The sequence below is a fragment of the Populus alba genome, chromosome 13 (genome assembly GCF_005239225.2).
Source record: "Populus alba chromosome 13, ASM523922v2, whole genome shotgun sequence".
NCBI lineage: Eukaryota > Viridiplantae > Streptophyta > Magnoliopsida > Malpighiales > Salicaceae > Populus > Populus alba.
The window spans coordinates 5,693,386-5,708,547 of NC_133296.1; the positions used below are offsets into that span (position 1 = coordinate 5,693,386).

General features: G+C 29.8%; 1 protein-coding gene across 1 annotated transcript; it reads left to right on the plus strand.

Moving 5' to 3' along the window:
- Positions 1 to 9,511: 9,511 nt before the first annotated feature.
- On the plus strand, positions 9,512 to 12,228 carry LOC118042413 (cation/calcium exchanger 1). The gene has a single exon (XM_035050070.2). The coding sequence runs from the start codon at positions 10,296 to 10,298 to the stop codon at positions 12,045 to 12,047; it is 1,752 nt and encodes a 583-aa protein (XP_034905961.1). The 5' UTR covers positions 9,512 to 10,295; the 3' UTR covers positions 12,048 to 12,228.
- The last annotated feature ends 2,934 nt before the right edge of the window (positions 12,229 to 15,162 follow it).

Below are 15,162 nucleotides of genomic sequence, written 5' to 3' on the forward strand. Positions count from 1 at the left end.
GAATGCAGTGGGTTTTCTTTCTTTCTGTCGAGTTTTTGGTGTTGAATTGGTTTTTCTTTTCTTGAGATTACTGTAGATTTTTATGATATACAATCTATTTAATTCTTGTGTTCGTCGTAGGTTGGGTATTTTTTATCAATAAACAAATTAAATATATAGACCTTTTCAATGCATTGTTTTACATAAAAAAAAATATCTTGAATATAAATTAAAAAAATTTACGCAAACATCTAATTAAATTAAATCAAGAACTATTTATAGAAATAAATAAAAATAAAATTAGAGTATTTGAAAAAAAAACATGTAAATCAAAATATTTAATTTCACAACACGAGTCATTTACCCTGTTATGTTTAATAAAATTATTTTTTTATAAAATTAAATAATAATAGAAATCGACACACACAAAAAATTGATTGAATAAAATAAAAGAAAAAACAATATTATACAAGATTGCACATATTAAAAATATTATCTAAAATAAATACTTTTATTTTAAAAAATAAATCAAATCTATATAAATTGCAAAAAAATATATATGAGTCATATTAAACTCTTAAAAACTTAAGTATATACAATATAATTAAAAAGTAATCATTACTTAAAAAAGGCTAAATAAGTCCAAAAAAAATCACAGAGAAGGAGTATTAATTAAAATATAAATTAAAAATTATTTTAAAAAAAAAAGTCATAAAAATTATTAATTAAAAACAAAAAAAAAACAAAGAAAAAAACTAGGCAACAGCCCTTCAGAAAAAAACCCTTTTTAAAGTTAATGGGACAGATGACATGTCATCAGCCTCCATTTTAAAAAATTAAAATTAAAATAGATGACACATCATCTTTTAAGGTAAAAAAATGTGTCGTATGGAATTACCTAAAATCGAGGTTCTTGGTTTTTTGGCTTAGAAGATTATTTTTCGATTCATTTTTTTACTTAAAACACCTAGAAAAAAAAACCTCTAAATATCTTGATAAACCTAAAAAAAACCTGAAATCAATCCAAAATAAAAACTTTTCTTGAACTAAGATATAGTTTTTAGGCAATTTTAATGCTTAAAAACACCTAAATAGAATCCCTCTCACCGAATGTAACCCTTTGGTACCAAGATAGACAATCTTGGTGGGCCAAATCATTGTAAATGTTGATTTTCTCTTTCTAATGTTGGAATCCGACAAGTCACTCTCTCTTTCCTCTCTCTAACAATGGACTAAATTTAAATGAAAATGAAATTTTGGACTAAAATTGAATCTTAGACATTCAAAGGGACTTAAAACTATATTATTTATAAAGCTTACGGACCAAAGGGTAGTTTAAAAAAATTTGTGAACACATCACCCATTTTTCTTGTCTTTTTCATTGAGATCCACATTTTTTCAATGTTGCTTTTGCCTAAAAAATCACAAGCAATTGATCTTCAATTTAAAGTCAAATTGCCAAAAATAAAAATTTCAAGACTAAAGTGAAAAAAAAAAAATATATATATATATATATATATAAATATATATATATATATAGTAAGTAAACAATAATATCTGAGTGTGTGAACAATACATCACAATATTTTCTCTATGTCATATGCTTTAGAGTTTTCTATAATACTATTCTTGGTTCTCGTGCTTCGTTGCAGGGTTAGACTATTTTTTATACAAACAATGATATTAAGCATTGAAATAAGGTTAAAAATGGCATAAAAACCAATCATGACAAAATATGTAATAATGCTAATTAAGGTTAAGCCAACATAGAATATCCCGTCGAACTCATAGCCCACATTATATGACTGGAATAACTTGATAAAAATAAATAAAGAAAATTATAAAGCTTTAAAAAAATATATGCTGGCTTTTTAAATCTGTGACATGGATCATTCAACCTGAAGCATCTAATCTAGAAAAACCATGAAACCTAATTTCTAATAAATTAAATATTAAAGTAAGAAATTAAAAACAAAAAGAATTTCAATCATACAAGAGGATTATATGCCTTTATAAAGTCTAGAAGACCTTTAAACATCTCTTGAGCCGATGAATTCCTTTTTTATAGTCAAAACCTTAGCCTGCATTATATGACTTTATAAATTCCTTTATAATCAAGAAGCAAGCAACTAGGAAAAAAACAATTTGTAGAACTTCCATAAGAGTTATAGCTTCACGAGCATCCTACTAATTATTATTCATGGTATTAGAACAAAAGCTTAAATAGAGGTAGATATTATTGATAAACTCAAATTCTCCCTCTCCCTCGAGTCTTTTAGATTAAAAACTACCATTAAAAAAAAAAAATCCACCTCACCATGTCCTTTCACCAATTACAAACTCGTTAACATAAAAACCTACATCATTGTTCCTATGAAATTACCCTAGGAGTTGTAAGAAAATTCAAAAACATAATTGTGTTAAGCACATCAAAATAATTTCTATTTTAAAAATATAAGATAGTTAAATTTTTTTAAAAAAAATCAATATGAGCAAAAAGTTCCTTCCATAATCAATAGATAAGGGTGATGGAAGAATATAGTGTAAAAGTACTGATTTAAACCATTAATAAGCACATATAAGGGCATAATCAAGATAAGAGAAGTCTTTTACAATGAAAATAATCAAATGATGACATGAAGAATCCTAGCACAAGTCTTGAGTGGTAAAAGAAATACTCAATATTAGTGTTTATGTATGTGTTTTTTTTTTTTTTATGGCCAGTGGAAAATGAATATAGACATATCAATTGAGGGTAACACTATTTAAAAAATTCTATGATAAAAGATGAGGGTATAGTCTAACTAGAGGACAATGATATGGCTAAGAGATAGTTTATCACTTCTTAAAGAATGGTCAATAAAACAGAACTTCTTGTGGTGAACATAATAAGGCAATATATGTTATAAAGCCCAAACTATATGATTAAAAACAATTATACATGTAATTTACAAAGGCAGACTTAAATGTATGGTTGGTTGAGTGACTAAAAAAGGTTATGTTTGAAATAACAAGTCCTACCACAACTAAGAAAAATAGATTGTAGAAAACAAGATAACCTATATTTTCTAAATAGATAAAGATGCATGCATGTCATTTAACCCTAAAGTACTAGTATTTATGCAAAGTTTTAAAGAAGTTTTATAGGTAAAAATCATTGGTGGAGTCAAACAAGCTTTTAATAGATCTTAGGTAAGTCATCATTGACCCTTTAGAGAAGTCACCTCTCTAAATGACAAGGATTTTAAAAAAATCAATTTTATTTTAAAATTTCCCAGTGAAGTCTCTTTCTGACTTTTGCAACTTGCTAAAGTTTTGCACGAATACTATATTTTTCTTACAAACTTACTATATAAAGTCTTTTTATAAGACTTTATTCAATAAATATTGTAAAAAAAAGGCAACAATCATACCTTATTTTTTATCCATAAATTGTTTTTTTTTTTTAATATCTTTTTAAGAAAAAAATCATTTTCCAAACAAAAGTTCTCAAAGAAAAGGTTTTGGGTTGAAAAAAGATAAGAATTTAGTTTACAACCGGTAAAAAAACTAATATAGACATGCAATTAGAGTTTTAATTTTGGACTTTATTTCAATTTTATCTCTAAATTAGGTGGGATGATCTGTCTTAGTATGTTAACAATTTGATTGCTGGATTTTATAGCTCCCTTTTAACTTATTATTATTTTTTTGGTTGTTTTAGCAAGCATGTATACTATAGTTGTTAGCTAGTTTTGTGTATGTTGAGTTGAATTAGCTTTGACAGCCTTTTAGATACCATTAAGGGATTTGATACTTCTTAGCCCTTTTAATTTGTTTTCACTTTTTTTTTTTTTTTTGGATTCAGTTATGTATTGTTTTGATTGGTTTTAGAACCCCTTCACTTTCTTTTTGTTCTTTATATTTTTTTTTAATTGATAGTTGTTAAGGGATTTTGTATTTTTGGTGTGATTTGTTATTTACATTCATTCATGTCTGTTTATGTATGATAATAATCAGGTTGTGTTGGTTTTTTCTATCCTTTTTTAGTTTTTTCAAATGTTGAGTACATTGTTTTATATGGTTCATTCTGATCATTATGTCCTTGGTTGCATTGCTTTGTTTAGCATAACATGATACATGGTTTTTTTTTTTTTTTTTTTTTTATCAAAATGCTCATTTGCTTGGATTTGATTTCTCTTTTCCTTTTCTTTTCCATTTTTTCATCTTTTCTATGTTGAAGAAATATTTTTTTATATGCTTAATAGCTCGCTTATCCATTATGTCTTTTTTCACATTTCTTAGTTTCAAGTTGGGTTTATTCCGTACATAGATTTGGGATTATTTTGCTTCCACTATCTCGATTGCCTACAAGCACCATGTTACACGTATTGTTAGTTAATGCAGACATTGTTTACTGGTTGAAATCACAAATACACAGATTATAACAAGTAATAAAGTAGGTGGGAAAAACTATAGTCAACAAAGATTGAAAAATTACTAACAAGTACTAAAATTGGTTAAATTATGATCTAATTAATTAATTGAATAATAATGAATTTTTGTCCTGTAAAAGAAAAAAATAATAACTAGGTCTAAATCAAGATAATAATGTTATAGGATTTTTTTTATTCACCATAATTAACCTTACGTGACATTATCAGATTAATTGTTATATTTCTTATTATTAATAATCAAGTTTCTATAATCTATTCATGAATTTTTCTTAAGCATTAATAAAATATCTTAACAAGCAATTTTGACATCTCTATCAAAATTCTAAACCTGCAAGATTTATTAAGAATGATGAAGTTCTAACAATTACATAAGTCGATAGATATCTATATCCTATGAATTTCTTGTTGTATCTCAAGCATTGGTAAAACAATTATTAATTTTTAGTCTCTGATTAATTATCTAATCATGTACATGGTGATCAATCATTCACAAGCAATAAGTTTAAAGAGAGATACTCAACAAATACCGAAATAATTCAAAAACGAAAACATTCAAATATTCATAATTAGGCTACATCATAATCCTAGAAAAAAAAATTATTTCATAATCAAAATGAATAACAAGGTATTTGATACTTTTAACATAAAAAATATTACTGCTACTTTGTAAATTTAGCTTCTTAAGGCTTACGGCTCCTTGAAGAAGTTGTTTTCTTCTCATCTCTTCTCTTCTATAAGACGCCACCTCCCTTTTAGAACCAAAATAAAACCAAAGAAACTCTTAGTAGGTATCAAAAGAAGCTTTTAAATCCTCTGTTCTCTCCTTTAAAGGAAAGAAAATAAATTTCCTTGTTTATCAAATACTGCTAGAGATTTTTAGTTTTAGATTGTAGGGAAAATTTTGGATGAAAAACACGTGAATAATAAAATTTCTAATTTAGGAACAATTATTGCCTATTTAAAGCGTGTTTGGCAGTGTGGTAGCGGTTGCTTTTCAAATAGCTTTTCGTGTCGAAAAGTATGCCAATGATGTTTTTTTTATTTTTTAAAAATTATTTTTAACATCAGCACATCAAAACGATCCAAAAAATACAAACCAAACTCAATTTTAACAAAAAAAAAATATATTCAAATTTAGGCAAAACGCAGGTGCAAACACAGCATCAAACGCTGCTTAAGTCAGCTTTCCGATGCTTCTTGAATCATCGCAAAACATTTTTTGAAATGAGAGATATGGTAAATATACTGAAGCCTAGGCACAGAGCTTTTCAATTCGAGATTTTCTGCAACATTACTCTACAATGTCTTTAGCTAGTATGCTCCCTTTGAATTTATTATTCTTAGTTCCATATCTGAAATAAGATCATGCAAAATACAACTAATATTTTTCACCATCTAAATTATAAATAAAAAGAGAAAAAACATCATTAAAGCCTCAAGATATACTCATGTATTAACACGCACAATCATGAAAAATCAGTATTAAAAGTGTTATTCTATACACTCATTGTTCTTCTCTTTGACTTGGTGTTTATATTATTACTGTTGGGTTTCCCAGCACAATTTTTTTTTTTTTATGCTCGGAAAAATCAAGAAACTAAATAAAATGATCATGCTACATCTCTCTTCAACTGTGTTTTAGTGTTGTGCTGTTCCACAATTGCTTCTGTTCATTCATGATTATTAGCATTTTGTTTTGTTACTTAGCTGATTTTTTGTTAGACTCTCCCTTCTCCCTCTCACCTACCTTTCTTGATTGAATATGAGAGATCCTTTATTTCTTTATGATCGTTGCTGATCTTCATCTACACATTTGTTAAAGATTCTTCATAGTTTTTCCACATTTAAATAAAGAGGACTCGCATGTGTTTTCGTCTCCCCCTTCTGCCTCGTATTCTTGGAGACTTCGAGTCTGTCGGGTTTGTACTGATGGATAGCTTGCTATTTACACCCACGTTCGTTTATTTCCTTTTTGTTGTTTTTGTTCAACTGCTTTGTTCACAAAATGCATACTCTCACCTAATTGTCGTTTAACGAAAGACTCAAAACTTCTAACACACAAAAACAGGAAATAATCTGACTTTTGTTGGTGTTTTCGTTTATATTTATCACTTTTCTGGGACTATTTTTGCTATTATGTTGTTTTTTCATGTGTTTGCTGCAACCTTGCTCCCAGTAAATTGTCCTCCTGAGATTTTGTATAGCTTCTGTGGACCTGACACCAAAAATCCAACTCTTTCTTGCTGGCTCAAGTTGTCTTCTTTCCAATCCTTACACCCAGTCTTACAAGACTGGTATCATCCACTGCCGCCATGTGAATGTTCCTCCTGATCTTGTTTTTTTCCAGCAGCACCTTAGTTCTTTTGCAGCCACTGGATACTGTTGTTGTTCCTCCTGTGCATGCTAGTTTGTATGCTTTCGATTCAATATTTGCGCTTCAAAGAAGCTTGCTTGTGTTTCAATCGCTTCCCTTTTATACTAATGCGAATGATTTTTCCGTCCAGTCCCTACCAATGTTTAAGAAACGCCAAGCAAGAACACTGCAACCATTGCATGTTCCTTACACTGTATTCTTCTCGTTCGCCCTATAAAGTCCCCTGTTTTCTCACTCTTCTGGATTTTTTTTTTTTAATTAACGTGAAGTTCATACTTAATTTATATAAACCTCGTTTAATTTTACGAGTCTTAAAATTAATAATTATATAAATCTTTAATAATTTTAAAAAAATTCAAACTCGTAATAGAATAAACCCAAAACCTAACTAGTTAAACAACCCAGAGTTACTGTCATGGTTTCTATTTCTTAAATCTATTTTTGTCCTTTCTATTTTCCTATGACGTCTGATCATGGTTTCAATCACAAACTAGGACATGGCAACAATCGCTGTGTATCAGATTATCATGACAATTATGGTCACTGTGCTTTAAAAGTCTTTATAAATATATAGAAAGAAATTGTGTATCGTTGATTTGTTGAATTTCACCATAAATGAATAATACTAATTGATACTTTCTAGATTAAAAAACAAATAAATAATCATTATAAACATATCATTCTCTCATTTTACATTGCGATATTAAATGCTCAATTAATCTCTAAAACAACAAGTGTTGTGGAGTTTGGTATTTTTTTTATTAATTATTTTTTAATGAAGCTCGTCCTCTAATATTGACATTAACAGTATCCTAAAAAAATCTTTTAGGACTTCAATGAATTAAAAATAAAAAAAAATGCTTTGAAAAATTAAAACCAATGATAATTAAAACAGAATCCAAGATAAAAATAATAAATCTAAAACATTCTTAAGAAAATAACAAAATTCATCTAAATAACAACTTCATAACTTAATTCTTAAAAATTCATCGGTTCAGTAAATGACAAAACCACGTATAAAATCATTAAAAAAAATATAAGATGAAAAATAATGTTTAGAGTGTGATAATGGTTAATTTTTTAAAGTATTTTTTATTTAAAAATATATCAAAATGATATTTTTTTTTAATTTTAAAAAATTATTTTTAGCATTAACATATTAAAACAATCTAAAAACATAAAAAATTAATAAATTAAAAAAAAAAATCACCACTGTAGCTCGATGCGAACAAATCTTCAACTACTTGTATCAGATCGATACTCTAAACTTTTTGTTTTCACAGACCCAAATGTATCGGCAGGCTTGCACACCATACGCACCTCTGCCTAATTCCTCAACACCTAATTAAATTAGGCTACCTAACCACTAATTTGATAGCACGAGATAGCTAAAAAACTCTTTGCATGCCTACCATTCTTTATTTCATTAATTTGTTTGACACCCTTCACCACCACAAAAAAAAAAAACAAAATACAAAAAAACACTTAAAAAAAACTAAGGATGAAAAACCTTAAACCGCTATGATCATGACGAGCATTGAAAGCAAAAGTTAGGTTCTTGAGGTCCACAAGAACTCAACTTTTCAGTAGCAATCACCCCAGCTAAACGTGCTTTTTTTTTTTTCCTTTTTTTTTTTTCTTTTTTTTTTTTTTTTTTTGTTTTTCTGTGAATGGCTACCGTGGGCAGCTTGTCCAGGAATATTATCTCACCTTGTACCATGTTTGCTTATTATTATTAAAAAAGAGAAGGAGAAGGAGCTGAACTGTATCTCAATTATTGACAATAACAGCTAGCAGATGATGGCCTGCTATGTTTGGACCTTATATTAGGATATGATAGAGAGAAACAAGTCTCAATTTTCCAACTTATTTCTTCATTTCGTCAAATTTTGCCATTTCCCCCCTAATGCTGTCAAACACAGCCATGTAAATTGGGGGAAGAAATAAAAGAAAATGAGTCCCAATTGTAAACAAAATCAATTGAGATTTGAGAGAGATGCAAAAAATCTTGAAAGTTGGAGGAGATGCTCGAATCAAATCTAGCAATAGTTGCAAGGGACATTTTACATTTCCATTCCACACGTGCCGAAAATGAGTGGAAGCTCCTATAAATTGTTTTTTTTTTAAATTAATTTATGTTATTTTTTAAAATATTTTTTTGTTTAAAATATATTTTTTATTTTTAAAAAATTATTTTTGACATTAGCACATAAAAACAATCTGAAAATACAAAAAAAAAATTAAATTAAATAAAAAATAATAATTTCAATTTTTTTCAAAAACTCTTTTGAAACACAAAAACAAATTGCTTCTTGTTAAGAATAGAGTTTTTAAACTTGGTCAGGTAGTCAACCTAACCCAAGACCCGAGTCACAAATTTTACCTTGATCATCGAGTTTTGATCGGCTCAACCTCAATTGTTTTATAAATCAAAATAATATCATTTTGGTTAAAAAAAATAGTTATTGCAATCGGGTTTTTTATCAAGTTATTTAGGTTTTTTATTTTCTTTTTTTTTAAACCCATTTTTTAAACCCAGCCTGATTTCTGTTAAGATTAACCGGGATGGGTTTTAAAATTATGATCAGAGAGCTAAGCCTAAGCTAAAGGATAATTACGTCATGTTTGCGATATAATAACATCACTGTTATGCACAGTCCCTTTATACTAGAATTAGATGCTCTTCAATCTGGCTGACATGGAGTTGCATGGGAAAAGTGAGAATGATAAATCAATCCCTTGATGTATCATCACCTACACATTCTTTTTAAAGGATGCTTTTTCATGAAGATTTGATGCGCTACTCACCCCCTCTCAGCTCCACTCCCCTGTTCTCCTCCATATCTATCTGCTAGGAAGTTTCCTTTAATGTACTCATTAAAGGTACCGTATAAATGGTTGCAAGTTTGATTTCAGTATGCAGGAAGACTGAACGTTTTGCCCTCACAAACAATTTCATCATAGCTAGAGGAATTTCTCAATCAAGAAACCAGCGAGACCTGCCTCCATGATCCCTCCAGCCCTCCACTTATTTTTCAAACAGATGATGATAGTAACAGCTTAACTAAAATCTACCCTACAGCACCCGGGCTGAGGTGAAAAAAACCACACAAGCATAGCTTTCTGAAGTTGAACATATACATATAGTACCATCTTCATTTAATCCTTGATCATCTCTTGAACGATGTGATATAGCATATAACCTCTCTCTTTCCTGCTAACTCTTTTCTGCCTCCTACATGGTACCACCAGATGATGTCTTTGTTATTAGCTAATCAATTCTGCATCTTCTATGGTGAATTGGGTAATTGGGTTGATTCTTGAAACATCTCTTTCAGTTTTAGAGCTAACTTTTGACTATTTGTCTTGTTACTTCACAAATTATACATCCCTCCCTTATAACCCAGCCAAAATACAGCCCATTCCCGGACACAACAACTTAGAATTTATGAACTTCAATTCTCAGTAACTAAACCTTTAACATCTTCTCTACAAGCTTCTTGTGAATGGCCATTTTCAGTGCCTCGAGAGGCAAGCCCAGGAAAAGCACTGTTTTCCTTAACATCTCCTTTCTCTTCCTCTTCTTGTTCTATATTGCAACCTCATATTTTCCTGACCAACCCAATGAGCCAGAAGTCACCACAAAACATTCTTTAGTGCTTCAAGAAGAATTGACCAAAACTGATGGCTGCAGCCGAATTCATGACTACACAGATTACAAATCCAAGTGTGAGTACATCAAGTCTAATATTGGGTGCAGGTCTAAAGGGTATATAAACTATCTTCAAATCTTTTACTGTACTTGTGGTAAATTTTCTATGCTTGGCCACGTTATGCTGTTCCTATGGCTGGCTGTTCTGTTCTACCTGTTAGGCAACACAGCAGCAGATTACTTCTGTCCCTCCTTGGAAAGCCTGTCCAAACTCTTGAAGCTTTCTCCAACTATTGCCGGTGTCACCCTTCTTTCGCTTGGCAATGGCGCCCCTGATGTTTTCGCTAGTATTGTTTCCTTCACCAGGTCTAGCAATGGTGATGTTGGCCTGAATAGTATTTTGGGCGGGGCTTTTTTCGTGTCTAGTGTGGTGGTTGGTGTTATAAGTTTATTGACTAGTCCTCGCCAAATTTCGGTTGATAAGTGTAGCTTCATCAGAGATGTCTGCTTCTTTCTGTTCTCTCTATGTTGTCTTCTCTTGATTATTCTTGTTGGAAAAATCTCCTTGTGGGGTGCCATTTCTTTTCTTGCTATCTACTTGGGCTATGTATCTGTGGTTTGCATCATGCACTTCCAGTACAGAAAAAAGAATCACTCAACTGCAGACGGCAACCAGGAGGAATTTTTGGAGAGGGGTATACCATTACTCGGTTATGCTGATGATGAAAAACCAATTGTGGTGGACAAAACCACTGATGAAGATCAACAAAGCTCATTGATTTTTTGTAATCTCGATTCATCCTCTTGTTATTACTTGGGTAGGCTTCTGTATGTTTTGGAATTTCCTCTGTACATCCCTAGAAGATTGACTATACCTGTGGTTAGCGAGGAGAGATGGTCAAGGCCATATGCTGTTGTTTCTGTGGCATTGGCACCTCTTTTATTGGCAGCACTGTGCAACTCCCAGAGGAAAAAGGAGTTTGGCTCTAAAAGCAGCCTTGTAACCTATATGACATCGGGATTGATTGGGATGGTTCTTGGCAATCTTGCATATGTGACGACAAAGAAGTCCAGCCCGCCGAAGAAATCCTTGTTTCCTTGGCTTGCCGGTGGGTTTCTGATGAGTGTAACTTGGTCATATATTATTGCTGAAGAACTGGTCTCTTTATTGATTTCACTAGGGTATATACTCGGGATTAACCCTTCAGTTCTTGGATTGACTGTCCTGGCTTGGGGCAACTCCCTCGGAGATTTGATAGCTAATGTTGCCATGGCGGTCAATGGTGGCGCAGATGGGGTCCAAATCGCCATATCTGGCTGCTACGCTGGTCCCATGTTCAATACGTTGCTGGGTTTGGGCATTTCACTGGTCATCTCGTCTGGGTCTAAATATCCCTCTTCATTTGTCATCCCAAAAGACCCTTCTCTCTACGAGACTCTAGGGTTCTTGATAGGGGGCTTGCTCTGGGCACTTGTGATCTTGCCGAGGAAGAACATGAGGCTAGATAGGTCTCTCGGGATTGGTCTCTTGGCTATATATCTCTGCTTTCTGTCTTTGAGGCTGGCCAGATCTCTTGGTCTCTTGAAACTCCATGGGGTTTCTTAGTCTCTTCCTTCAAAGCTCGATCGAGTTGAAAATGAGCTTGGAAATATTGAACCTTGTAATTCAACTAGTTATACATTACTGTACAGTATTATAAGAATCAAATAATCAAGATGGTTTTAATCTCTGCTGCTCTTGCAGCAAATGCAATATAAATTACTGCAGGTTCCTGAGCCCTTGTTGATCGGTCTCTGCTCGTCAACCCGTCATTGCCATAACTTTTTTCTTTGGATAGGAACCCCCATGATCACAATTATCACTTTCTTAAACCTCTTTGTCAATGTGAATCTTTTGGGATCGGATTCCCCTTTTCCTCTCAACTTCCAAATATCACAGCCATCGCCTGCCCTGTTGTCCTGAAAATCTTATTGGCCGCCATGCCTGTGCACTTCAATTTCTACCCAGCAACATCTAATTTTTGTTGCTGCTTGCTAAATTATCTTAGCCCTTTAAGGAAATGTTTTTTGCAGCCCCTCTTCTTCAATAAATTAGATTTTTAATCTTAAAAATTAAAAAATTAAAAATGCCCCCCCCCAAAAAAAAAAAAAATGTTTCTCTAATTTCATCCTCTCAAATAATTAAAATTCCTTCCTCCGCCCCTACTTGTCTCCCTAATTCGCAAAATAAATGAATTTAATTACCATATATGTGGCAATAAGGAAACAAAGTAAAGTGTGGTAATTAAAGTTATATTAGATAACTTATGCTATGGAATTTTATAGGAGAAAAAATTTGAACAAATAACACAACATATCATAGTTTTTAAATTCAGCCTGATAAATCGATCTAGAATCCAGTCAATTCAAGAATAAAATTAGGTCGAATTAAAGAAAAAATAGAAGAAGAAAAAACTCAGTATAATACAACGACTTAATTGATTAGGTAAGACCCGATCACAAACCCGGTTATAACTCATTGATTTTTATTTTTATTTTTTATTAAAATAATATTATTTTGATTTTAAAAAAAAATTAATTCAAACAACCCAATAACCAAATAAAAATCTAAGAATTCAAGTTTTGAATTGTGCTAGTTATTGGACTGGCTCTACAAACTCTGAGGTGGCTTATTAGGTGGGTACGAGACTGGGGTATCCCATGAATATACAGAAAATATCAACGTGGTCGTTTGAGGATCATCAATCAATTTAACTTTAATTTTTAGCTATTTCTTAAAGTTTTTGATAATATTTAAAAAAATTAATAATTATAATAGCCCTTTCATTTGTTATTTTTAAAACCTATGATTTATAATTTATAATTTAAAAAAACACATGTCATGATCACAATTAAAAGCTCTGCAACTTTCCCAAATAACTGGCGGACGTGGTCCCATCCAATTTTGGATGTTTCCTGCAAGTTGCTAGACAGAGCCTGCATCGTGTGCCGAGTTATCTGGTACGTCCTTAAACGTGAGGGGACCTTACCCTGTACCAAGCACGTGGCCCAATTCCTACAAGTTGAAGTTAATAATCCAAAAAAAAAAAAAAAAAAGTGAAGTTAAGATTTTTTTGATTAATAATTTTTAAAAAACACAAACCATCAAAAATTTTTATTTGTTTTTTGGTTTAAAAGTATTTTTAAAAAAATTTAATTTTTTTTTATTTTTTTAATATATTTAAATTATTTTAATACACTAATTTCAAAAATAATTTTTTAAAAATAAAAAAATTATTTTAATATATTTTTAAATAAAAAATACTTTAAAAATAATTACAACTATATTTATAAAGAAACTCAATTCAAAACTAATCAACCTGTTCCGAACTGACAAGCTTGAAAGATATTATATGTTTATATATATTGAAATATTTTTTATTTTCATTATTAATAAATTAAATATATCAAAAAAATATTTAAAATATTAATTTAATATACTTTAGGAAATGGATAATTTGGGTAATTGCTTTAAAAATTTTCGGTGGGGTCAGGTAATTATATATATATTGCACAAATTATATATTTATTTAATATGTTTTGTTCTTACTTTTTAATTTTTTTCAATTAATGAGTTTGTGATTTTATTTGAACCTAATTTTATTAGTAAAATCTCTTTGGAATAATTTTAACCAGTTAATATATAGAATTGTTTTTAGATAAAACAAATAATAATGGGTAATGGGTAAAAAATTTTGATTTATTGAAATTGCTTGATCCTCTCAGGTAAAATCAGAAATGAAAATTTTAATTTAGGTTGGATACAATAAAATGTTATGGATGCATCGAGTAATTAGTTAATAAGATGCTTTAAATGACATATAATTGAAAACAATGGTTTAAACATTTAAATATATTCATTTGTAAATAATTCTAACATTCTATTATAAATTAGAAAACAATCATAAATGGGTTAAATAATACATACGTGTCAATAAACTAAAATTTTCTAATATATACACACACACGTACACGTATGTATTATTTAACCCATTTATGATTGTTTTCTAATTTATAATAGAATGTTAGAATTATTTATAAATAAATATATTTAAATGTTTAAACCATTGTTTTCAATTATATGTGATTTGAAAATAAATATCCATTGAAACATGAATAAATAAACTATAAATAATTTATAAATAAAAATTATCTGTTTTTAATATTATCAATGTTTGTCAAGAGTAAAAACTAAAGTAAGACAAAATTCAAAATAGTCAATAAGAAATTAATAAAATATTATCAATGTTTTTTAATTCTTTAGTTTTTAGTTTTTTATTTTTCTTGTTTTAAGTCTTTTTTAAATTTTTTATAATTAAAATGACGTATCAATATAATACTATATAGTTTAGGACCAACTTAAATAGCTTGTTTTTATTATTATTTAAGATTGTATATTTCATATAACTAAGAAAAATAATAAAAAGGAGTTAACTTATATTTTAGAATTTATTTTAAAAAAGTAACCTATTTTTTGGAATGAATTATTTTAGTTAATCCTATTTTTTTCATTATTTTATTTATTTTTAGACCCAAGAGTCTTGTGTCAGACAACCTTGTTAGACCTAAGCGTCTTGAGTTTAGTAACCAAGTAATTTGAGTCTTATTTATTTGTCAAACCCAAGTAAATATGAGTCTAAGACAACCTTTTGAATTTAAAAATAATAAAACAATATCAAAAT